At 46.0% G+C, this 27052-nt stretch overlaps 1 protein-coding gene across 2 annotated transcripts in view; it reads left to right on the forward strand.

Moving 5' to 3' along the window:
• Positions 1-27052, forward strand: part of PRKCI (protein kinase C iota) — a 238358-nt gene that overhangs the window by 192261 nt on the left and 19045 nt on the right. For both annotated transcript variants that reach the window (XM_085635235.1, XM_085635236.1), the window contains one exon: positions 25681-25796. In XM_085635235.1, the coding sequence (XP_085491361.1) occupies positions 25681-25796 (116 nt within the window). The remainder of the gene's footprint in view (positions 1-25680; positions 25797-27052) is intronic.

Raw genomic sequence — 27052 nt, forward strand, 5'->3', positions numbered from 1 at the left:
CCCATAGTCAACCCTTTTCTCCCCTCCTGACCGAGCCACGGAACACTCTTCGTCCTGCGCCATGATTATGTGTAGAGCGGCTGAGCTCTGTGATCTTCTACATATGGAGGTAAAAAATAACATTTTAGCCAGACTGCTTCTTACCCTCTTCTATATTTTAATGAGGCCTTTACAGATCCTATAGTAGAGGCTTGTGTTAAGCATTGTACCTGCCCTCAGGTTAACTGGCAGATTGCCAGACGCCAACACTCCTGCTCCAGGCTACCCAGCCTTTTTGTTGAATCATCCTTCTTGTCGAAGCATCTTTCCCTGAGGTCCTCGTGGTGCAGGCCTCCACTAGCTGGACCAACCCAAACAATTTTCCTACCACTCCCCCTGACAGGGAGTCAAAGCAAATGGCTACGTTCAGTAAATGTCTTCTCATCTACGGTTCGTTAATGCTTCCTGTTTACTAGGCTGCTAAACTCATGCCCTCTGGGGCTGGGTGGCTAAAGTTCTCCCAGGTGTTCCTGAAGAACTTCACCCTATTCTGTCACAGGCCAATTAGAGGTCACAGTTCATTGTGGCTTGGACACCATTGACTCCATCAGGTAGGCTATTGGCACCAGTGTTGCCATTCGTCACCATGAGTGACTATGTTAAACTGGATTCACAGGCAAAGTCCATTGCTCACTTATTAAATATAAAGTTTGATTGGACTCACCTGTCGCGTGAGAGTTGGGCCACCACTCCTTCTCTAAGGTTTTCCACCCAGCCTTGCCACTAACACTTCCAACCTTCCTCCAGAGGCATTCCCTATTGCCAGGCTATCCCGCTGCAACAGGAAACCAGCCGTTTCTCAGGAGAAGTCGTGGTGCCCACCGCCCCAGTGGTCTAGGTCAGCGTGCCGCTCAGTCCACCAGTTTCCGCAGCCCCACCTGCAAAACCCTTAAGTGTTCCCTTACAGGGTGACAGCCACCAGATGGGAAGCAGAATCCACAAATTCTTTCTGGGCTGGCAAGCGATCACATTGGACAGGTGGGCCCTCCAAACTGTTTGAAAAGGCTACTCCTTACCGTCCCTGCCACATAATCCAACATCTACCCAACCACTGACTGGGGACCATGTCTGCATTTTGCAGGAGAAGGTGCAAAAGGGCTTTCAAGAGGGTGTCCCTGTCTGATGTAGGACATGGTTGTTTTTCACATTACTTTCTGGTGGCCAAGAAGGATGGAGGGCTTCGGCCTATCCTAGATCTGCACCCTTTCAATGTCTTCCTCCACAAGGAGAAGTTGAAAATGCTCACCCTCACCTAGGTCTTGTCTGCCCTCTACCTTGGAGACTGGATAGTGGCGTTGGACCTGTAGGACGCTGATTTCCATAATCCGTCCTGCTGGTCCAGCTGCGCTGGCTGCAGTTTGTGGTGGTGAAGGAGCATTTTCAGTTCGCTCTGCTCCCCTTTGGTCTCACCAATGCCCATTGTGTGTTCACAAAAGTTATGGTGGTGGTGCAGCATACCTTCGGCAATCTGGGCTGATGGTTTTCTCCTACCTCTATGACTCACTGTTGAAGGCGGGCTCACCCTGGGCAGTCACCAAGAGTCTCAGACTACGGTGACCCTCCTGTCATCTTTGGGCCTTTATTATCAATGGTCTGAAGTCACAACCGACCCCTTTCACTTGAGCCATTTTGGACATGGTTCGGTTTCGTGCCTTTCTCCTGAGGAAGAGAGTCCAAGACATTCAAGCTATTATGCCGATCTTTTAGCCTTGGTCCTCAATTTCAGTGAATTTGGCTTGGAGGCTGCTGGGACTGATAGCCTTGTGCACCTTTTAGTCAAGCATGCCAGGTGGCATATGTGGGCTCTGCAGCGGGATCTGAAGTCCCAGTGGGCCCAATATCAAGGGGACCTCTCTTACCACGTCCAGATCTTGGAGGAGACTGCAGAGGATCTGCAGTGGTGGCTACTGGACCGCATTTGCGTCAACGACTCCCTCTTCTCCCTTCCGCACCCCAAAACTGACAGTGGTGACTGATGCTGGGTTGTGGAGGTCATCTGGAAGAGGTCAGGATGAGAGGCCTTGGGTCCTAAGGTGAGCCCTGACTCTGGATCAACCTTCTGGAGTTGAGGGCCGTCAGTTTTGCACTGAAAGCGTTCCTGACCTTTATCAAGGGGAGGTTGCTGCAGGAGCTCATAGACCGCGCCATGGTAAACTGTAACAAACAGGGTGAGGGCGGACTCCCGGATCCTGTGCCAGGAGGCCTTGCACCTCAGGAAATGGCTGGACCAGCAAGGAATTGTCTTGGTGGTGAACCAACTTGCAGAATTCCTTAAATGCAAAGGTGGACAAATTCAGCTGTCGGCGCCTACCGTATCTTGAATGTCAGCTACATCTGGAGGTGGTGAGAGATCTCTTCTACAAATAGGGAGAACCTTGGCTCAATCTCTTTGCCACAGCAGATAACACGTACACGACAACACTTCTGCGCATTGTTGTTTCCAAGGTGTCTCGCGCCTGGACACCTTTTCCGTACCAAATGGAACTCTGGACTCTGTATGCCTTTACACTAATACCACTCCTCTCCAGAGTTCTCAGAAGATCAGGACACACGGGGCCCAAGTCCTTCCAGTAACTCCAGACTGGGCTTGAGCATCTGTGCTCCGATGAGGCTGCCCCTCTAGGAGTATTTGCTGTCACAGCAGAACAGTCTAGTTCTTCACCCTGGCCTTCGCAACCTCCACGTTCATGTGTCGATTTGAGTGGCAACAGCTGATTACCTTTGACCTTCCTCTAGAGGTGGTTGATTTCATCTTGGCAGCCAGGCGTCCTTTGAACAAAAACTGTATACACCTATTGTTGAGACAAATTTGTGGTTTTGTGCAGCACTCACCAGATTAGCCTCCTCCAGACCAAACTGTCCGAAATTTTAATATTTGTTCTGGTTTTACCCGACAAGTCCTTGCTCTGGGCACAGTTGGAGGTTATCTTTCAAACCTCTCTGCCTTCTTACGATTGCCTAAATAGCCCTCTTTATTTAAATCAGCTGTTGTGATGCATACTGAAAGCACTGCAACATACGTTTTCCCCGTCTGTTTGTGACAACCCAATGGGACCTCAGTCTTGTCCTTACGTATTTGATGTGTACTCCGTTCAAGCCGCTCCACAGTTGTCCTTTCTGGCTTCTCGTCAAAACTGTGGTCCTAGTCACTGTCACCTCAGCACGGCGTTAGAGTAAACTTCAGGCTTTCTGTGTTCATTCTCCATCCACCTCCTTGACAAGCTGGTGTGTATTGGGGCATCCTTTCTCCCGAAGGTTGGGACTCCATTCCACGTCAGTCAATACTACACTCTGCCAGACTTTTGTGCTTCATCTCACCCCTCTAAGAAGTAGGAGAGGCTCCAGCGCATAGAGTGCTGAGCTTCCACTTTGACCACATCAAAGACCACCAGGTAGATAAGCTATATGTGGGGTTCGCTGGAGCGAAAAAAAGGAAAGGCTATGCAGAAATGAATCATATCAACCTGGATCGTGCTCTGCACTAAGATCTGCAATGTACTGGCGAAGAAGCCTCCAGGAGGATTGCGTGTTTATTCCACCAAGGCCAAAGCTGCTACCACTGCGTTAGCATGCAGAGTCACTATCTTGGACATCTGCCAGGGAGCTAAGTGGGCATCCCTCCATGTGTGCACAAAGCACTATTGTCTGGACAGTCAAGTCTGCTACTCGGTCCTCCATGAATTTCTGGTTTGAGTACATCCACAGCCCACCTTCCTAAAGTACTGCATTGGTATCTATTCTTAAGGTGAGGAGTCTGCAGCTAGAAGTCTCTTTTAGAAGAACAAGTCACTTATCTTCCATAATGCTCTTTCTGGCAACGACAATAGCTGCAGATTCCTCACCGACCACATATCCTCCCCGTGCTGTGATTCTACCTCTTCATAAAATCCCAAGTCAAGGAATCTTCACGTGGATATTTCAGTTTGCTTTTGGGGCTCTACGTCTGGAAGGGCGGACAGTCTCCAAGGCATCTGACGTCCGCACACTGGAGTGGTGCCTTCATAAGCTCTGCACGTCACTTCCGTAGTGGAACGGCATCAGTGCAGAACCACATGGTTCCAATTTCAACACTCGGAGGTAATCTGAAAACGTTTCCAGATTAAGCCTGGTGCCTGGGAAATATTCAAAAGGTGGGTAATCTGCATCTCGATAGTCATCACCAGAAAGAGCATTACTGAAGGTAAGTAACTTCTTCACTGTAAAGAGAAACTAGTGGCCACCTACAGATTGGTAGCAGACTCCTAACCTCCTGCGTTTGCTGTCTACTACAAAGGCCAAAATACGGATCCGAATAGAATCCACACTCTCATGAGCAAAATGTGCACTGAGTTAGGCTTTCTCCCCGGTAGATGTCAAGTTACGCCGTGCAATTTCTTTATATATTTGTTACTGCTTGCATTAAAAAATGCTACAGCGACATTTAAAATAAGCAATTGCAAAGAAGTAAATCTCGCAAAGAAACATTTGCTTCTAAGTTATTGGATCTAATTGATCCAGTGTAAGGTACTTAAAGTGTTTTAACCAACGAGAAATTAGAAACAAGTATTGGCATAGCCAATAGGTCTCGCTTTTGGGACCTTACAAGTATTTAGTTATGCAGCACAATATCCTTGGTGCAAGAACATCAACTGTTGCTTGGCCAAACACTTATAAGGTCCCAAAGGTGAGACCTATTGGCTATGCCAATGCTTGTTTATTATGTTCTGCAAAATGCAGCACACATAGAAAGGAAAGCACGAGGAGAAATAAACATTTATTTTCGTTGCACCTCCCTAATGCCACCCCTAGGGTGGTGTTAGGTTCTGACATATTCCCAGGTTTACGATTTCTTGTAAATCTGGGAATGTGCCAGATTCCATGGTTGTTGCGTGGGAACACCCACAGCAACACCCATGGAACGCTCCTTTCTGTAGTAGGGGATCTCTGTGTATAGTCATAATCTATGAATAGTCCCGCCCATGTGCGGGGACCCCGGAGCAATCAAAATATCTCTTAAGCTGTCCTGCATTTGCAAACCTGCAAAGACACTTAAGAGACAGACAAAATAATACAGCCTAATAACAATATGGCTGCACTGGCCAGCACTTCATCTGAAGTGAACACAAAAGCCAAAATAAAGTTTAAATGTCATTTTTATTCACATCTGACATGTTCCTTTATTGTGTCACACTCCCTTCACCAAAATCCCTTTAAACAATAGAGAGGAAGGGGTGGACAGACAAGCCCTATAGGCTGTCATTGTGTGTCTGCTAAAAGGATACCGTGCCTTTAAGGAACTCTCCAGAGACCCCCGGTATCCCAGGATGCACAGCCAAAGCAAGTTACTTTCAGGTCTTTTTTCCGGCTCCTGCTAGCAGGACCCGGGAGCATTGAGCTCTACCCTTTTGGGTGGATGTTTTGGACTAAAATTGGTTTTTTGAAGAAAAAAGTTTGTTCATTCGACATCTAGAGCCTTTCTCTGCTGCATCCTGTAGTTTGGTGCAGTTTGACCCACTCTATTTTAATTAACATGGCTTTATTTGATAAATGCCCTGAGTGTGGGAGGAAAATGGCCAAGACGGACACACATGATGTCTGTATTCTCTGCTTATCATCTTCACATGTCCCTGCTACATGTGACATCTGCAAGACCTTCTCCAAGAGGACCCTGAGGGACAGGGAGAAGATTCGCCTTCAGGGACAGGAGAAGCAGAGAACAGGTGGGACCTCTGGGCATGGAGGATCTCCTTCCCCATCCTCTGCCCATGCTTCAGCCACTGGAGGGACCTCCGGGCAGAAAAAGGAGCAGAAACGACGCCTACCGGCCGGAAGATCCCATTCGACGTCGAGGACGACTGCGTCGACGGCGAGAGGTACAGCACCGGTGTGTTCGCCGTCGATCCAGGGCTCTGGATCTCGGCGTCCTCGACGTTCGACGTCGAGAGAGGGGCCGGCGAGACCTAGGACTAGGTCGCCGTCGAAGACTTCACAGTCGACGTCGACACACCATCGACGTCGTACTGCGCCCCGCGGACAGCGCCGCTCGCCGTCGAGGCGAGCCCGCTCGTCTCCTTCGCCATCGACTCATGGATCGACATCGACGCACCGGCGAAGGAGATCGACGTCGAGGCGAAGGAGATCGACGTCGAGGCGAAGGAGATCGACGTCGAGGCGAAGGAGATCGACGTCGAGGCGGCATCGCTCGCCGTCGAGACGAAGGCGTTCGACGTCGAGGAAAGACAGGGGACGCCGTTCGACGTCGAGGGGACGCCGTTTGCGTTCAACGGCGAGGAGAAGCCGTACGAGGTCGACGCACGGTTCGACATCGAGGACGAGATCCCCTGGTAACACTTCAGTGATTACGATCTCCAGTCGTGGATCGAGGAGAGGAGGACGCTCTCCCTCGTTCACTTCAGCCTCTTCACGGGGTAGACCCGCAAAGAAGAGAAAGGGGGACGGAAGTCCGGACAGAGCTAGTCCGGGTTCTCCTGCAAGGGGTGATGGACGGAGTGACCCTCCAATGGACCCACTGCCCCCTCAGCCGCGGCCTCAGAAGACTCCTACGCCTCCTCCTCCACCGGACCCCCGGCTCCCTGTGGCGCCTCCTAAGCCACCTACGCCACCTCCGCTACCACCCCCTCCGGTGCCACAGCTCCCTCCTTCTCCGCGGCTACCAGTGGCTCCTAAGACCCCACGCAGACTGAGATCACGCTCTAGATCTCGCCGGCGGTCACGGAGCAGACACAGATCGTCCACTCACACAAGGCATGGACGACGGAAGTATAGATCTCGATCCAGATGCACGAGGTATACGGACTCGTCTGGTACTGGACGGCTTTCCCCCACGTTATCGGAAACGCCGCTTACTAGAATCTCGCCAGTGGATGATATTGCCACTTTCCAAGATGCGCTGATGAGAGGGGCGGCAAAATTGGGAATCTCAGTGACAGTACCAGTTCCCCCTACCTCTGTGATATTTGAGACATTACACAAGGCGCATCTATCACGCCCCCTCCTCCCTCTGGTTCCAGGTATGGAGGAACCAGCCATGGAGGTCTTCCTGACACCAGCCGTGGTCAAGTCTGCTCCCTCAAGGTTGCAGAAGAAGTATAGGGCCCCTGATTCGGACCCGGCGTTCCTCAGGGTGGACCCTCCCCCGGACTCTGTCATTGTGGTTGCGGCTAGGAAACAACATTCCACGTCGCCCTCTTCAACTGCTCCTCCGGATAAGGTGAGTCGCAAGATGGACTCCTTGGGGAGGAGGATGTGCTCTACGTCGGCCACGACTATGAAGGCTGCTAGCGCCTCCGCTCTGCTGGGTCGCTATGACCGATCATTATGGGACTCCCTGCAACAGTTTGCTGACTCCCTGCCTAGGGATAAACGGGAAGACTTCCAGGAGGTGCTGAATGAGGGCATGATGGTCTCCAACCAGATCATCAGTGCAGCGGGGGATGTGTCATTGCTGGCGGCCCATGGGTACTGTCATGGAGTACACATGAGGAGACATTCCTGGCTGAGACTTACCTCTCTAAAGCCTGAAGCGCAGCAAAAGATTGCTAACTTGCCTTTCTCTGGCACGACGTTGTTCGGGTCTCATGCGGATGATGAAATGGCCCGCATGAAGGCCGAAGCAGAAACCCTGAAGGCCGTGGGGTTGGAAAAACCCAAGGAACAGAAGAGATCATTCCGTTCCTATGGCAGGCGTTATTCTAAACAACGCGGCCAAGGGCGTCAGTCTGGTCAACAACAGCAACACCAGCAACAACAACAGTTCCCGAGGCAGTCCTTCCAAAAGCGCCAGAGGGGCAGAGGACAGCATCAATCCTCGTCTGGGAACAAAGGCCAGGCCGGGTCGAAGCCCTGAAATGTCACTTCCCCCTCATCCGTTACCCGCTCCAGTGGGGGGGGAAGTATTCAATACTACCTGGCAGAGTGGAGAACAATAACTCAGGACAAGTGGGTGCTGAATATTGTTTGCAATGGGTACAGTCTTCGTTTCACCAGCCCGCCTCCACAGATCCCACCAGTGCGCTATCCATACATGGTGCAAGAGCTCCAGTGGGAGGCGGACATTCTGTTAAAGAAGAAGGTGATAGAGACTGTTCCTTTGAGGCAAAAAGGAAAAGGTCTTTACTCGAGGTTCTTTCTCGTCAGAAAAAAGGACAAGAACGAGTTCAGGCCTATTCTAGATCTGCGTCAAGCAAACAAGTGGATCCGCAGAGAAAAGTTCCGTATGTTGTCCCTGCATCAGATTTACCCTCAGTTGCATCGAGGAGACTGGCTGTGCGTCATAGATCTGCAGGATGCTTACTTTCATGTGCCGATCGCACAAAAGCATCGCAAGTTCCTGAGGTTTCTGGTAGGCAACAACCATTACCAGTATACAGTACTCCCGTTTGGTCTGAAGTCTGCACCAAGGACGTTCTCCAAGTGCATGGCAGTGGCACACTTGCGGAAGAACAAAGTGTTTGTGTATCCATACCTGGATGATTGGCTGATCAAAGCTTCCACGTACCAGGAAGGCCAGTGTCATTTCAACAGGACAGCTGCCTTGCTTCATCGCCTGGGACTGCACATCAACATGACGAAGTCAGTGCCGATCCCTGTGCAGTGTCTCCAGTACTTGGGGGCCTCAGTCAATACTTTGAACGCAAGCGTGTGTCCTTCGGAGGAGAGACGCTTATCTATCTGTGGGAAGGCCCTGCACCTCCTCTCAGCCCACTCTCCTGCAGTGAGGAAGGTGGCCTCTTTACTGGGGTCGATGGCTTCATGCATCTTTCTCACCCCCAATGCACGTCTGCATATGAGGCCTCTGCAGGAATGTCTGGAGGATCAATGGGACCAGAGGCGGGGGCGTTGGGAGGACAAGATTCATCTGTCCCAACACGCTCGACAGTCTCTGAAATGGTGGTGCTCCTCAGAGAATGTCTGCAAGGGGACTCCCTTTCACAAGGATATTACGGTCCAGACCATAGTGACCGATGCGTCTCTCCAGGGCTGGGGAGCGCATTCGGGCCCTCTTCAGATTCAGGGGATTTGGTCACAGACGGAGATGACTTACCACATCAACTTTTTGGAACTCAGAGCAGTACACTTGGCCCTGAAGGCGTTCCATCCCTCCTTCAAGACGAACTCCCTGCTAGTTCAGACGGACAATACTACTACCATGTATTACCTCAACAAGCAGGGGGGCTCCCGTTCACGCACGCTGTCTCGGGAGGCACAGACGATCTGGAATTGTCTGGTGGCCAGGAACCTAACGATCACGGCAACCCATCTGCCGGGAGTGCAGAATGCCCAAGCCGATGTGCTCAGCAGGCTCGTTCAAGAAAATCACGAGTGGGTGCTAAACGACGACGTGCTAAGACGTCTTCGCAGAGTGGGGCACTCCGTATATCGATCTGTTCGCTACGGCAGAAAACAGCAAATGCCGCGACTTCGCATCCAGGTACTACCAACCAGGGACGCTGGGGAATGCACTATGGATCAGCTGGTCGAACAGCTTTCTCTACGCCTTTCCACCCATTCCCCTGATTCCGGCGGTGCTGATCAAGCTGTCGCAATCCAGAGCCAGGATGATCCTGATTGCTCCGGAGTGGCCGAGGCAATGGTGGTTCACCGACCTTCTTCACCGGTCTGTTCTACCACACCGGCGCCTGCCGTGTCGGCCGGACCTTCTCACGAAGTTCGGAGGACAGATGGTTCAACCCAATCTCTCGTCCTTGAGTTTGGCAGCATGGCTCCTGAGCTAGTACAGTATGGACACTTGAACCTACCTCAGGACTGTATGGAGATCTTGAAAGAGGCGAAGAGACAGTCTACGAGGACTTCTTACGCCTATAAGTGGAAGAGATTCTGCTTATGGTGCACGGCAAAGGACATTGACCCTACATCCTGTAAAGAAGATGTGATTCTGCCTTATCTGCTGCAGTTAGCTCAATCTGGGCTTAACTTTCAGTCTATTAAAGTTCATCTCGCAGCTTTGACTGCGTATAGAAAGGGCCCTTCCCAAACCTCATTTTTTCAAATCCCTGTGATTAAAGATTTTTTGGAGGGTTTGCGTAAGGTGTTTCCCCCTGTTAGACGACCTTCTCCACCATGGGAATTGAACGTGGTGTTGTCCAGATTAATGAGGGAGCCTTTTGAGCCTATTCATAAGGCTTCTTTGCAGCATTTGTCCTGGAAGGCTGCCTTCCTTGTGGCCATTACATCGGCCAGGAGAGTAAGTGAGATTCAGGCTCTGTGTTGTCAAGAGCCGTATACTGTATTCCATGCTTCTAAAGTGGTAATGCGTACTCATCCTAAGTTTTTACCTAAAGTGATATCTGATTTCCATGTAAATCAAATGATAACTTTGCCTACATTTTTTCTGCATCCCTCCTCTCCGGCGGAGAGGTCTCTGCATTCACTAGATGTGCGTAGAGTGTTGAAATTCTATCTAGATAAGACAAAAGACATCCGCAGGTCGGATCAACTGTTTGTAAATTATGGTTCGGTACGAACTGGTCTAGCTACCTCAAAACAGTCCATCTCCAGATGGATTGTGTCCTGTATTCAGCTCTGTTATCAGAAAGCTAATAAGACGTTAGGGGGTAAGCCTACAGCGCATTCGACTAGGGGCAAAGCAGCGACTACAGCTTTGCTTAGGAATGTTCCAATCGCTGATATCTGTAAGGCTGCCACCTGGAAGTCGGTCCATACGTTTACAAAGCATTACTGCCTGGACTCTGATGCTAGGGCAGATGCGCAGGTTGGACAGGCTTCGCTGAGGAATTTGTTTGCACAGTAATTTGTTGGTGTTCGGTTTTTACTCCACCGCTGTTTATTGGTTGGGATGGGCTTGCCATTCTATTCATAGATTGACTATACACAGAGATCCCCTACTACAGAAGGAGTAGTTTCTTACCTGTAACTCCAGTTCTGTAGTAGGGGTATCTCTGTTATAGTCATAAGCGACCCTCCCTCCTCCCCGGTGGAGTAAACTGATAGTATCAGGCCTGTTGTTATACACCTTCAAAAAGAACTGAAAGTAACTTGCTTTGGCTGTGCATCCTGGGATACCGGGGGTCTCTGGAGAGTTCCTTAAAGGCACGGTATCCTTTTAGCAGACACATAATGACAGCCTATAGGGCTTGTCTGTCCACCCCTTCCTCTCTATTGTTTAAGGGGATTTTGGTGAAGGGAGTGTGATACAATAAAGGAACATGTCAGATGTGAATAAAAATGACATTTAAACTTTATTTTGGCTTTTGTGTTCACTTCAGATGAAGTGCTGGCCAGTGCAGCCATATTGTTATTAGGCTGTATTATTTTGTCTGTCTCTTAAGTGTCTTTGCAGGTTTGCAAATGCAGGACAGCTTAAGAGATATTTTGATTGCTCCGGGGTCCCCGCACATGGGCGGCACTATTCATAGATTATGACTATAACAGAGATACCCCTACTACAGAACTGGAGTTACAGGTAAGAAACTACTCCTTCACGCAGTATCCTGCTTGAAGGGGGCACATATTTACAAGGCCATGAAAAGCTACGTAAAGTGGCTTTACGTGGCCTTATAAATATGCCGTGGCACATTGTGCCACCAGAATGTCAAAAAAGTAACATTCCGGTGGCGCACAAGTGCTGGTAGAGCCTCATAAATGAGGCCCTTAATCTTCCCGTACCTACTAAGAAATCAATGTGTCTTTATGCAATATAACTGTTGCTTGTGTAAAGCGCCCCAGTACCTTCGAGTCGAGTTCGTGCTATATAAATAAAAATAAAAAAATGCTTGTTCCTTTGCCACCACCAAGAGATTGTAGCACCCTCACATGTAAAATACTTATAGCCATCTTGGTGTGGTAAAACACCTCTTTGAGCAGTTTCCTTAAGAGGAGCATCTCATTGTTAGAGGGTTCTTCTAAAATTCTAAGGATTCAGGCAGTTTGTGATGCACATAATAACCGGAGCTTTAGCAGCCAGAAAACTAAAGACTGAGAATCAAAACGCACCACGCTCAGGCAGGTCAATATTCATCGCGGGTGAAACCAATCCAGATGCTGCTCCCTTGCTGTTACACAGCATGAGAGCAGCGCCAGGATTGGCTTGAGCCGGTAGTCTCATCGTTCATTTGGAGACCAGGAGTTCCGGCATTGATCAACCCCCAGTCCCTAATGTGCAGGTGGAGAGAGGCCTCCAGTGCGCATGTCGGGCTTGCCGGAGAAAGGTAGCCGGCCAGCCCGACAAAGTGCCAGTAAATCTGGGTATTAGAGTGTTGTTTCAGACCCTCGGTGTCAACCTGCATAGTATGAGAAGGCAGAAGGCCACATCTGAACGCACAGTACAAGCACAGGGTTTACAGTTCCTCCCTTTGATACAGCAGGGTGTAGACTAGCTAGCATTCCTTCCTGTGGAATGAAAGGTGCTCATGTGTGATTCTGGGTGTGATCTCTGCTTGTGCTGTCCACTGTGTCAAGGGAGTTCTTTTTACCTTTGTGGTGCACTGGGAGTTGCCATAACACTATGGCCATGTGCAGTGGTGCAGCTTTGCCACACGAACTGGTTGTGCAGTGTGGAGAACTGTACTGCAGAGTGGGTCTGGGTGGTATGAGAGTAATGAAGCTGGCAAGAGATCATAAACATGGAATTCTTCCCTCTTCGTTGTGAAGGAGCAAATTCTAAGAAAGTAAATTTAAGTAGTTTCTATGGTCGCCCGAGCACCTAATTGTGCCAGAGGAGGCTTTGATAGTCCTAGTACTTAAAATGTATTCGGGCTGGTTGGCACCGCACAGAGAGGCGTTCCCCTTTGATCATTAGAGCATACCCTGCATCTTTTATAGAATTATTTCACTCCAAAATCAACAGATGCTTAAAAGTTGTATGTTATACTTGAGTCAGGCACACTTTTTAACTTCCATTTCAAAGCTAAAGCTCTCAAATGACGGTATTATAAGAAAAGTGTTTTATTAAGCCTTGTTTTGACAGAACAGGACACGCATCTCAAAGATATTGAACAATCACATCCCTGCAAATAACCAACTCCCACTCACAGGTTTATAATACCCACTAGGACACAAACTAGCTCAGTGTGGATGTAGGTGGAAGGGGGAAGTATGGGAGGAAAAGGAAGGTGACATAGGTATCGGTGTAATCGATTGAGTTCATTCGTGTTTCTTAGTCTAAGAATTTGAAAATTCTCTGGAACACGACCTCTTCAGTCTTTTGGTTCCAGCCAGGCACCCGCTGTGTTTGAGGCAAGGTTGACGTAAGCCATCCTGCTACGACATGGAGACTTGAGCCATTTTCTGTGGACAACCCTGCTCCGTTTTGCTTTTACATGTTTATCTGCAACACACTCTTTCACCCCAAAGGGTTTCTCCGAACTATATAACAGATGTTTGCTATTATCCAATGAAAAATATTCATGTTATCGACCGCAGAAGGATAAAAGGTTGAGTGACCCTGCCAGAATTGAAACCGGGCACTACTGAGTCTGCGCCCGGGGATAGAAAGAGAGCAGCAAATAAAGATTAAGTTGTGGTTTTAAACCATGCCGCATCCTTCACCGCTGGCTAGTGAAGTCTGTGGCTGCACCTCTTCTGTTGTGGAATATCTGTGGGATACTTGAACTCCGTTATCACCTCCAAAAGGCACCCTTTAGGTCAGTGTTAGTGCACAGTTATAGTGCGTCCTAAGACTTCCTTCTCCCTTGTGCAAGCCTCAGTGATACAGTGCGGGTGTTAAGGCAAAGCATTAACTCCTCAGCCGTCTTCCTCTCACAGTCCTTAAGTAGGAGTTTAGCTCCATTCATTCAGAACCTAACCACCAGCCTTGACTTTTCCTTCCCAATCCAAGATGGCCCCCGTACCCCTAAGTACAAGTACCTCACTTCCTGGGAAGGACTTCCTCAAATCATCAAGCACAAACCAAAATCATTGGACCACAGAGAGACGTGGGAGGGACTCAGGACTGTGACAAAGAAGACATGGACTTGAAGTAATTAATATTACCAGTAAGTAACCAGACATTCCATCATTAGTGGGATCCCTCACCTTCATGTGAATGGGGAAGTGTTGACTTGACGTTGAACAGGCACCAAATTAGGTCCATGCAATGGGTCTCAGAAAAGTGGCTGTGCATGCGTTGATGTTCCCTTCTGCAATGCTCAAGTGCACGGATGTGCAAAGTGTGCATACATACGAACCTGTTGTCCCGGGGGCTCCTCTGTAATTGGGTCTCTGGCTTTCAACAGCACACTGTTTTTGTGCTTTAACACATTCTCTATGGGGAGGGTGAACCGGAAACAACTTTTGGAACACCAGGACTCCTATGTCTTAACTGCGACTTGTCTGATCTCTGACAAACTAGACATAATCGATACATGGTGGCCAGGCCCTCATTTCGGGTAATTATTGCACCGATATTTTCTCTTTCACTGTGAATTGAAACTGAACCATAAAAAGAGTCACTAAAGCCCCAGTGATGCCGAAGGATTCCTGACAGAAGGAAGTGAATGTTCTGCAGTCTGAACCATCAATACAGCATGGTGTATTTTGCTAAACCAAGTTCTGGTAAAAAACCTTTTAAAATTCGTTGGATAAAGGTCCAATTTAATCTTAAATAAAACATGGAAAGGATATAGGGTAATACCTTATTTTTCTTTAATTTTCAAACCCAGACTCAATTAAGGCTCATATGGCCGACAACAAGTGCAAACAAAAGACACCTATGTCGATTGCTTGTGTTCTCAGCTGAATAAAGCATCAAAAGTAAAAGCCCTCGTTTTAATTAAGCCTACATATTCGGGAGCATCACCCTTTGGGGAAGAACAAAGCTCCACAAATGTACCCAAGCTGGCACAGTTGCATTCAGAAGCTGACGGCATGGAATGTGTTAACCAGGGTCACCTGTCTGGCAGCGCAGAAACACAACTTCTGCCACTCGCTTGCGTCATTTCCTTTTCCTGCTGCTTTGGACTTCAGCCAGCGGGAAGATGTGACGAAGCGTGCGCTGCCTGCAAACATTACACACGGCTGCTGCTCTGAACTTCTGCTAGTAAGTTCCCTCTGCAGCACAGAGCCTCGCAGCAACCCCCTCTTCTTAATGTATATGTTTTTAAGTGTCACATGGTGGTAAAGAAAAATTGCATGAACTCGCCAACAAGAGAATGGAGCTCAGGCAACCTTTGGCATGTGGTAGCCTCTAGGCGCTGTGCTGTGTTGTCCATTACTGCGCAGCCTCCTTGAAAGAGGCGCACGTATGTAAAATCATGGTGTTCAGTGTCAAGACACATTATCAGTCTGAGGGAAGGACACTGAGGCCACAGTAAACTGTGGCTCTGCAAGCAACAACTATCTAGTTGCTGACCATAAAGAATCATTAAAGTGAGTAAAAAGAAAACCACACCTCTCACCAAATGGGGAGATTATGGGCATCTGAAATGAATTACACAATGCGTCGTGCAACTAAGGATGCGAAAAGGCTAAAATTGATCATTAAGGACAAGCAATGCAAAGGCTTGTGATTGCTATTTCGTATAAATAAAGTAGCAGCGGGCAGCAGGATACTCACCCACAACGATCGCGACTCTGCAAAGTCGATGGTTTCTAAAAAACATCCATTGGCCGCACAATGCGGGAAGCTTGTAGTAATGTTTAAAAAAAAAAAAACACGCTGGTTGCGTGCGTGCGCAGCAGCACGTGAAAGTGATCGCGCTGGGAGGCAGATGGCGGCAGCGAGACCTAATAATGAACCCTACAGAAAAGAAAGTCCTTCTCATTGAGGTCAATAGACATTGTAATATAGTTAAAGAAAAATGGGCTGTAGCACTGATACGTCAGGCACTAAAAGAAGGGATCAAAAAAGATGACTATTAATTTATACAAACACTGCTTTATAACCAATCACATGCACATCTGTCTTTAAAGCATAGCTAGACCTGTTTAAAAAAACAAAACTTAATCATATTAATTGTAGCCTGGAATAATTCTACAGATTTTACATAGCTTTGTACAACGAAGATGCATTTTGCGTTGAAGAAAAGTGATAGTATAACTCTACAGTAAGGAATGCAAGGGCAGATGTTACTTGTCAAGTAAAGGAATGGCACACATTCAAGATCAAAGACCACTGATACTGACATGTGAAGTGAAATGAAAATACGTTGTTCGAGGCATGTGAGCTGTAGATCACATGCTTTGCATACTCCTGCCATCTAGTGTTGGGTCCGTATGCTTGCAAGTTGTTTTTCTTCAAAATCTTTCCAGTCACGAGGTAGGTGACTCCTCCTTTCGGTGATAGTGCACATCGGCATCAACTCCATTGTTTTCTGTCATCGGGTTCCGTCGTGTATTGCTGCGCTTTGCTTGTAAACCGTTTCTTCGGGTTCCCCTCGGTGCACAATCCACTACCCGCGTCTGTATTGTTTCGAACACATATCCCACTTCTCCGTGTATCGTATCAGTCGAGGAAAACCTCTATTTCGATCAAAGATCCTCTGAAAGGCCGTCCGGCTTAACCACGTTGGGCCACTTCGCAGTCGATAGAACGGACTCCATTCAAACTCTGCCCTCTGTGCCATGCCAAGTATCCGCGCACCGACTCGCACAAAGTGTGCAACTTATGCTTGACTCCGGAGCACAACGAACACGACTGCAACGCGTGCAGATCGTTCCGATCGAAGAAAACGCTCCATGATCGTCTGGCTCGAGGTTGGGAAATGCAAAGTCAAACCATCGAATACACACCGGACATCTTCGGTGAAGAATCGGAGCAAGAATTTGACACACAAGGGGCCGAGGAAGAACTAGCAGAACTTGTCTCCATTCCAGAATTGGACTCAGAGATGTAAGAAGACTTGCCACAAGGTCAAGGTCCTGTGAGGATCGAACGCCCCTTGGCCCAAACTCCAACTTGGCCGAAACAAAAGGCTTCGGTCCCAGCCCCGCCTTTGGGCCACGGTTGGCACCAACAAGATGTTTCTGGTGCCCCGCCCTCTGGCTTGGCACCCAAACATGTTACTAAGCCTTCCGGCTTGGGATCAAGTCGGCCAAAGATTGGCACTGAGCCGAAACTTTCAGGCTCAAAGCCGAAAACCGATTCGGAGCAGAAATCATTGTCACCAAATGTGAAACCTCCTTCGGCCTCGACCTTCCGCGCCGAAAAGTCATTCTATCCCGGCACCTAAATCTTAAGCGTCTAAACCTAAAACTATTCCTCCGAAGCTGCAGGATTCGATTTTCAACGCCCCAACACCCAAATCAGACCCAAGACAAAAGGTACTTTATATAAATCCACATACAGGACATGTTCCTACTAAATCACCTAAAAAACGCAAACCTGAGTCAGAGGACACACCTTACCATATTCCTTTGAAGAGGAAGAATGTAGGTACACCCCTCCCCCCCCCTCCACCACGTTCCCCTACACCTAGGTCTCCACCTTTACACCATTTACTGAATACACCAACTAACTCTCCACCACCTGATGATGATGATGGCGATGGGGGGACAATATTTTACTAATAGACCCCTGGAAGGATTATAACACGGATTCACCTACAGATAACCCAGATCTTTATACTGCAAAGCGTTCCCCTCCTGACAACAATGTAGGATATCTAGAGTTACTAGCTAGAGCTGCAGAAAATCATGGGGTACAGTTACACAAGGAATCTCTAGAGGAAGATTTCCTATTTGAAACGCATAGTAGCACACAAAGGGCTAGCCACACTCTACCTATGCTTAGAGGTATGATGAGACATGCCGATTATATCTTTAAAGATCCAGTGTGTGCTCTCATTCTCACCCCCATAATTGATAAAAAATACAAACCTGCTTCCTCAGTTCTAGTCTTTATTAAAGGACAGTTAACACTAGACTCCTTGGTGGCAAATTCACAGACTACAGGAGATGATCCCCTTCCAGACAGAGTCCAAACTATTTGACGCCTCCGGTAAATGAGTAGCCGTCCAAGCAGCAAATAATTGGCGCATTGCCAACACCCAGGCCCTGCTAGCCAGATATTATGGGGCACACTGGCGCGAGTTGGAGCAATTGCTACAACACCGCACAGATGAGCACAAAGCAAAAGCTCAAGATTTAGTCCAGAAAGGGAAACTCGTATCCAATTCCTCAATTCGATGCACTTTATATGCTGCAGACACCGCAGCTAGAGAAATCAACACTAGTGTGGTGTTAAGAAGACATGCATGGTTGAGGATTTCTGGTTTTAAATCTGAAGTACAACAATCGATTTTAAATACACCTTTTGACAAGGAACATCTCTTCACGCCCGAAGTAGATAAGTCATTAGAAAAAATGAAAAAAGACACAGAAGTAGCCAAGTCCATGGTAGCTATGCAGTCTCCCTCTAATCGGGGCTCCTTTCGGCGCATATTCGACCGTGGAGGGTCAAAAACAATGTCCTCAGACAATACTGCCGCCTTCTTCAAAGGCAACAATCTATCTTCCTCTACAAGAGGCTTCTTTAGAGGAGGATACAGAGGCAACAACAACAAATGTTGAGGCAGGGGTTCTACACCACGCAATTCCCCCTCCCCCAACAAGCAGTGACTTGCCTACACTTCCCCCCGTTCACTTAACACCTGTCGGGGGACGTCTTCTACAACTCTTCCCCATTTGGCAATCTATCACCACAAACAAATGGGTGTTATGAATTATCCAACATGGTTATTGCCTGGAGCTTACCTACAATCCTCCAAACATTCCACCACGTTCTCACAAAATGTCACCAGAACATTTACATCTACTTCAACAAGAGGTCCAATCTCTCCTGTCCAGTGGAGACATTGAACATGTGCCATTACAACAGCAAGGAACAGGCGTGTACTCCTTGTATTTTCTCATCCCCAAAAAGGACGGCTCCTTGAGACTTATTCTAGACCTCAGAGAACTAAACCTCTACATACTTTCAGAGCATTTCCACTTGGTGACACTTCAAGTGCTCCCACTTCCACAGCAGGCCGATTTTATGTCTACTCTAGACTTAAGACACATATTTCCACATTCCAATAGCGGGTCATCATTACCAATTCAAAGTACTACCGTTTGGAGTCACTACTGCTCCCAAGGTATTTACCAAATGTCTGGCAGTAGTTGCAGCTCATCTGAGAAGACAACGCATCCATGTCTTCCCATACCTGAATGACGGGCTCATTAAAGCCAGCACTTACCAAATGTGTCTCCAACACACTCAAACCACAATCCACTTACTTCACCAACTAGGGTTTACATTAAATGTGTTGAAGTCTCATGTACAGCCTTCCAACACACAAACTTATTTGGGAGCTATGATAGACGCTCAGAAAGCTCTAGCCTCTATCAATACAGCCAGGATTCACAATATTCAGTCCCTTCTCACTCCATTTCAGCCCAATTAATCATTACCAGCAAAAGTATTAATGCAACTGCTAGGAATTATGGCGTCTTAATTTTTCCTTACGCAAGACTTCACATGCACCCCCTTCAAGAATGTTTAACAAGTCAGTGGAACCAGTCGCAGGGTCAGTTGACCGATCTAGTGTTAGTAGATGGCCGCACCCATCACACTCTGCAGTGGTGGAACCCACAAAATGTATCCAAAGGGCGGCCCTTTCTCGACCCTGTTCCACAGACAGTGCTAACAGCAAATGCATCCCTCACTGGTTGGGGTGCTCACCTACAAAGTCACACAGTCCAAGGATTATGGACTCTAAAGTACAAGACCCTCCATATAAATTACCTATAACTACTAGCAGTGTTTCTAGCGCTCAAAGCCTTTCAAACTCACCTAATAGGTAAAACTGTCTTAGTCCGCACAGACAACATGACAGCTATGTACTATATACAAAAACAGGGGAGGGGACACACACTCCAACTGTCACGCCTAGCACAAGCCATATGGAAATGGGCCATACATCACAAAACGTTATCTCCTAGCAGACCATCTTCCAGGAGTTATCAATCAAATTGCAGACCTTCTCAGCAGACAGACAGCAAATCCACGAGTGGGAACTTCAACCCCAGATTCTTCTTCCCTACTTTCAGGAATGGGGATTTCCTCACATAGACCTGTTCCCCACAGCTCAAAATGCACAATGCCCAAACTCCGCCTCCAGGTTCCCACACCTGCTCTCCAAAGGCAATGCCCTATGGATGAACCTGTCAGGGATATTTGCCTACGCTTTTCCGCCTCTCCCACTCAGTTTGGAAGCTCAGACCATCATCCCTCAAACTCATTCTCATAGCTCCCACATGGGCACGTCAACCTTGGTTCCCCATCCTGCTAGAGCATGGTAGTTCCATGCCAAAAGCTGCATCTCAACTCCAGCCTCCTCACTCAGAGCCATGGAGAAATCAGACATCCAAATCCCAAGGTACTTAACGTAGCAATTTGGCTCCTGAAGTCCTAGAGTTTGGTCATTTACAATTACCACCAGACTGTATGAATATTCTAAAGGAGGCTAGGAAACCTACTACTAGGGCATGTTATGCAGCAAAGTGGAAACAATTTGTTATATACTGTAACCATAACAATATGAATTCCCTTGATGCTTCAGCACAAAACATCATCTCTTATCTCTTACATTTACAGCAATCTTGATTTCATACACATCCATTCGATTGCATTTAGCAGCAGTAGCTGCATACTTACAAAACAGACATTTATCTCTATTTAAAGTACCAGTGATTAAAGCCTTTATGGAAGGACTAAAAAGAGTAATACCACCAAGAGTTCAACCTGCGCCAGTATGAAACTTGAACATAGTCCTTACGAGGCTAATGGGTCCACCTTTTGAACCAATGCAAGTGTCAACTACAGTTTCTGTAATGGAAGGTTGCTTTTCTTATTGCAATCACTTCCTTAAGGAGAGTTGCTGAACTCCAGGCCCTAACTATACAAGAGCCTTTCTTTCAACTTCACAAAGACAATGTGGTTCCTCGAACCAATCCCAAATTTCTTCCTAAAGTGGTTTCTGCTTTCCACATCAATCAATCAGTTGAGTTACCCGTGTTCTTTCCTCAACCTGATTCTGTAGCAGAACGAGCTCTACACAGACTAGATGTTAGAAGAACTCTACTATATTATGTAGAAAGAACAAAAGATTTTCTTAAGACAAAACAGCTCTTTGTTGCTTTTCTGCAACCACACAAAGGCAATCCCATTTCTAAATTGAGCATTGCAAGATGGATCGTGAAATGTATCCAAACATTTTATGTGAAAGCGAATAGAACCTTGACAATACCCCCTAGAGCGCATTCCACCCAAAAAATAGGGGCTACTATGGCTTTCTTAGGAAATATTCCCCTAGCTGACATCTGTAAGGCAGCAACATGGTCTACACCGCACACATTCACCAAGCACTATTGTGTAGATGTGTTAGCGAGGCAACAAGCTATTGTAGGCCAGGCAGTACTTAAAACCCTTTTTAAACAACTGCAACAGCTACACGTTAGTCACCGCTTTGGGAGATTACTGCCGTATAGTCTATGCAAAACATGTGATCTACAGCTCACATGCCTCGAACGGATAATGTTACTTACCCAGTAAGCATCTGTTTTAGGCATGTAGAGCTGTAGATTCACATGCGCCCACCTGCCTCCCCGGGTACCTATACCTGTCGCAGTTTTCTTACTTCACATACATACACATGGACATCTCTATTCTACCTTTACTAACTCCATTCTCACCCTCTGCGGGAAAACAATCGAACAATGGAGTCGATGCCCATGCGCACTATCACCGAAAGGAGGAGTCACCTACCTCGTGACTGGAAAGACTTCTTCGAAGAAAAACAACTTGCAAATATCCGGACCCAACACTAGATGGCAGGAGTATTCAAACCATGTGAATCTACAGCTGTACATGCCAAGAACAGATGTTTACTGGGTAAATGACATTATCCTTATAAAGTGCACGTTTGCCCGAGGGCATCATGGCACTAGCCGGTTCAGCAGAAGGGAGAGAAAAGATAGCAAAGAAACCTGATCTAAAAATTAAAACGCCAGGTTTTGAGTTTTTTTCCTGCAAGAAGACAGGGAAACACAGATCTTCAAATGTAAAAGGCCGGGCATTCTACTGCTTAGTGCTGCCATAGACCAAGCTTCTGCTGCCCCAGCGGGCTCCGTTACATTTGGGTACAAACAAATTGTGAGCTGATGAAGATTTCAGAGATCTGGGTGGAACATACCGGACAAATGTGATACAGGGCTTTAAAAGCAATGCATAATGCCTTAAAATCTGTGTTTGTGTACAGATAGCCAGTGAAGTTGGACTAGGGCCTGAGAGGCGAATTGATGCTTAGGAATCCCTACCAAAAGCCATGCTGCAGCATTCTGCAGAATCTGTAACTTAAGTAGATGCTGCTGCAAATTAATGAACTGGCATTGTAGTAGTCCAACTTTGAGAGGACGAGGGCAGTGACCACTAATTTCCTCATTCTAATGGAATAAAAGGGAAAACCTTTCTCAGAATCTTTAAGTTGAAGGATGAGGTCACTGCAATTTTTGCTTATCAAATGACAAATGATCATCAAATAATATCCCCAATTTTATTTACTTTGGAGACCAGAATAGGTAAGTCCACCATGTCTGATGGCCACTAGTCTGGAAACCAAAAGGAAGTATTGTTACCTAGAAGCAATAGTTCAGTTTTGCCAGAGTTTAATTTTAAACCATTATTGGTCATCCGGTAACTAATCTGTTGCATACAGCTGTGAAATTTGTCCGCTGATTCCTGCTGGATTTTGACCAAGAAGTCCATGATCTGGGTGTCATCTGCATAGCTAATCACTGAAAATCCAAATGATTTGATAAGGTTGGCTAGGGGTGTAATATACAAGTTGAAAAGGGTAGGGCTCAGTGAAGAGCCCTGGGGTACCCCACAAGGGAAGAGCCAATTGACTGGAAGTGTAATTATCCATAGATACAAATAGCTCTCTCTCGGATAGAAAAGATTTAGGCAGCGTGAGAGCTGAGCCTCTGATTCCCAGAGAATCAATACTGTTTTTCAGTACTTATCGACCGTATCGAAAGCAGCCGAGAGGTCTTACAAAATCAGTGCCGCAGGATTACCTCCATCCAGGATAGCTCTCAGTTCTTCTGATGCTGTTATCAAAGCAGACTCTGTGCTGTGTTTGCTCCTGAAACCATATTGTGTGTGATCCAACAATATATTAGCTTCCAGAAAGAAAGGGAGTTCTTTGTTAATTGCAGTCTCCACAATCTTGGACGGAAAGGGAAGGCGGGATATAGGCCTGTCGTTGCTTGGGTCCAGCGGATTAAGATACATATTTGTTTTAGCAAAGGTAAGATGGAAGCTACTTTCCAGACTTTAGGGAAATATCCTTGACTGAACATTTTATTGAAGATAGTAGTTGAATGGCTAGCTATTGTCTTGGCAATAGATTGCAGGATCTTTTGAGGTCAAGGGTCCAAGAGTGAGCTGAATGTGGATGCCTTGCAGGCGCATGCACTGATGCTAAAATGAAGACCCTGTCTAGACAAGGACAGTCTTTTCAGGACTTGAACCAACATAATGTAAAAAGGAATTATTCAAGTCCAAAATGATGGTACTAGATATTTCAAACAACCTCCTTCACCGAAAATTACTGGTCATAGTTATTCAACAGATAATACAAATAAATCAAAGAACATGCGCAAATACCTCAAAGTTAAAAAAAAAAAAAAAAAAAAGCAAAGAATATTTTGAAGTGCAGTTCCAAAAATTAAAGGTGGAACAAGATCGAGTTCAGCATATTTCTTACATGTTATTTGATCTTGTTGACCACTTTTGCAAGAGAGCCATTAGGTGTTCCATGGCCCTCTATGCAAATAAGGCATCATATTTTGATGCGGTTTCGGCAGCATTTGCTCAAGCCCTCTATAGGAAATAGAACAGCAGTTTTTTCAGTTTCACTTATATCAAGCCAGTGAAAGTGTGCTTTGTAGAAGGATGGCTGTCTCATTAGAATGGTCCTCCTATACTTTTAAAATAGCTGCCGGTGTGGGGCTCGAGCCAGGTGAAATTTATTCCCTAGAATTGCAAGCTGCTTACATTAATTTTTGGTGCATCACACTCACAGAAACTATTTGACATGGGTGGTTCACAGAAATGCTCATGATGAGTTCCCATGGCAAAGGACCTCTTGAGATGAAATCTTACCACTTAACCCTATGTCAAACCCTAAAACTGGCAGTAGTTTCTTTTCAAGCCTCATCGGATACCTTCTTCGAATTAGGGTTTGCCTTCATTTAAAATGCTGGCACACCGGGTAGCTTAAGTTTGGGTAGCTTAAGTTCAACAGTGTTGTGAAAGATGATCTTCCTGATTATAATCTCACGTGCAAGGGTTAACAGGTTGTGAGTTTTAATAGCATTCAAACCTTTTCCAGGATTTTGAGAGAGAAAGAGGATCAGAACTCATCAGAACCTTTCACAAATAAGATCCTAATTGCATATCGGGGGTATCCTTGTTTATAGTCCCCCAATAATAAGCCTTTTCTTAGACAGTCTTTTCAGATGTGTGAATGTGAGAAGTGTTCTACGAAAGAGCAATGGACCTCAGAATGAAAGATCAGCTGTTGATCCAGCTTGAATGCAACAGTAAACCACTTGACAGCAGAACATTAAAGCGCATTATGTTGCATGCATCAAGTAATATGAAATTAAAACAAACTTGAAAATGTCAGTCCACAGGATGGTAGATTTGACTGGAGGCAGACTAGTGCTTACCCTGTTTCTACTCCAGACATTGTTTCAAGACCACTAAAACAGAAACGTAGAGGTTGATGCCCACCTTCACAAAGCACTGACGCTTGGTGGTCTGCAAGGGCAGAAACCACAATGAGGTAGTGTTCTCAAGATTATTTTTTTATTTGTAAGCTGCTTCACTCCCTCCTCTTTGGTAAACACTTGTATTCTTTGCTAAATAACCATGTGGTAATTGAAACATAGTGCTGGAGAAAAATGTTGCCTAAAGCTCTCTAGCTCTGATGTAATGGTCAGATTCACATACGACCATCCCAACCTCCTTCGGAAGCTGGGTGCATGTAGGTGCAACCACCTGCATGAAAGAATCTGAGATGACGAATTTGTCTAGGGTTTAAACACCCATCCACACAGTGGGTTAGAGTTACAAAGCAAAGTGGTTCACAAGGTGAAACTGAAATTTGAATGTAAACATGGATTATGGTGAGGTGCACTTTATGAAGCCTAGGAATTACATAAAAGTTATCTATGCTGGAGAACTACAAAGATGGACAAGAATCGTTTTTATTCTTTCCACATTGAAGTTATGAGCTAGCTGTTGATAGTAGTTGTGAGCTAGCTGTTTATCCAGGAGTTCTAGAAACAATTACTAGTCCATTAAACCAATTATGTAACCATTCAGTGCACGTGTGAAATTTATTATTGAGTACTTGTATTTGTTTTTGCTGGAGAATAGTTGATCAGCGTCTGTTCTGCAAGATGTAGACCTGTGTTAATATTGTTAAAATATTCATGACTCTGCATAATACTTCCCCACTGTAATATGTTTGCATGTTAGCTATTCGGGGACCATACCTTAAACTTCATGAAATACTTATAAGTGATTCCACGATTTATTTGCTTTTTCTAAAAATTTTGTTTTTACTTGTATGCTAGATGTGACTTTTTTTCCTTGGAAAACATTTCTTTTAGATGGAGCAAAAGCAGATTGTTCCACCTTTTAAACCAAATATCTGTGGAGAATTTGGATTGGACAACTTTGATGCCCAGTTCACAAATGAACCAGTACAGCTCACTCCAGACGACGAGTAAGTATATGATTTTAGAGGGGCTTTTCGTAAAATGCAAATAAATGTCATTAGTGTTGAGCTTTGACATTTCTTTCAGGCATGATAATGGAGTTATTTGCTAATGCGTCAAACTTTTTACTTCACAATATATTGCCTCGTAAATTATGGATACTGCACGCTCAGTAAATTATTTTTGCCGTTGTTTTCACCACAGTAGCAGGTAGGTTGCTTAACATCAAATACATGATGATTGTTTCTGTGGTAAACCAATATTCCTGAACTTTGATATGCAATTAAAATTCCTCATCCATTTTAGGTCAGTTTATTTCTATAGGCTGTCATAGACCCACCAGTGATAAACACACAGTGGTGCATGTTCACCAACTGTATTATGGAATCCTGTTTCTTAGAATTTAGCTAGGAAATTAACTTTCACAGAAATCTTCAGCTTTATGTAAAGGCATCAGGTGTATGTTGGGCATCAACATTACTCCTTCCATTATGGTTCCATTGCTTTCATTGTTTGTCCTTTTGTTGCTTTTGAAATTAGGCGGTTCAGTAGCTTTTCCTTCATAAACAAAAAAGTTGTGAAAATTGCCATTTTCCCAAACATACTTGGTTTGCTTTTGCTTGTGACATTTTTATTCTATCCACTTGCATCTTCAGTGAAGAAGCGAAGCCCCTGCACTTAAAACGTTTTTTTTCTTTTTATAAAGCCATCTAGACTGGATGACAAGTATTTGTAATCCACACACAATGCTGAAAGTAAATTAGTCTGCTTCCAGGAGACTGAGCTGTTGTCTGTTCTCAAAGTTAGTATACACCTGGAGACATTTCTTTTTTTCTTTCTGGTCTCTGCTACTTTAATTTGTTAGCATCTTCAATTAATAATCATCTTAAGAACTTCAAGAAACAGTTACGACCTTTCAGTTACTGCTCCACCATCTATGATGTGTGTCAGTCTTCCTTAATTTTAGAACCCGCCCATAGCTTTTACTATCTTAGAGTTCGTAGAGCTGTAGAAATGTTGAAAATGGTATCTACGGAAACATATGGTGACCATTCTCATTGCTTAAGAGATTTTTTCACACTACTGGTCATCAAGTAAAATCACGATTTTCAGCGACATGATTGACCAGTAATTATGTGCATACTGCCATGGTGAGAGGATGTGTAGATGGTTGTAGGAGAGATTTTGTTTGCACCAGCCCCTCATGCCTCTGCATGTCTAGCATCTGCCCCTAAATCTCACTCACTCACAGACACACACACAT

This window comes from Triturus cristatus, chromosome 11 (assembly GCF_964204655.1).
Source record: "Triturus cristatus chromosome 11, aTriCri1.1, whole genome shotgun sequence".
Taxonomy (NCBI): Eukaryota; Metazoa; Chordata; class Amphibia; order Caudata; family Salamandridae; genus Triturus; species Triturus cristatus.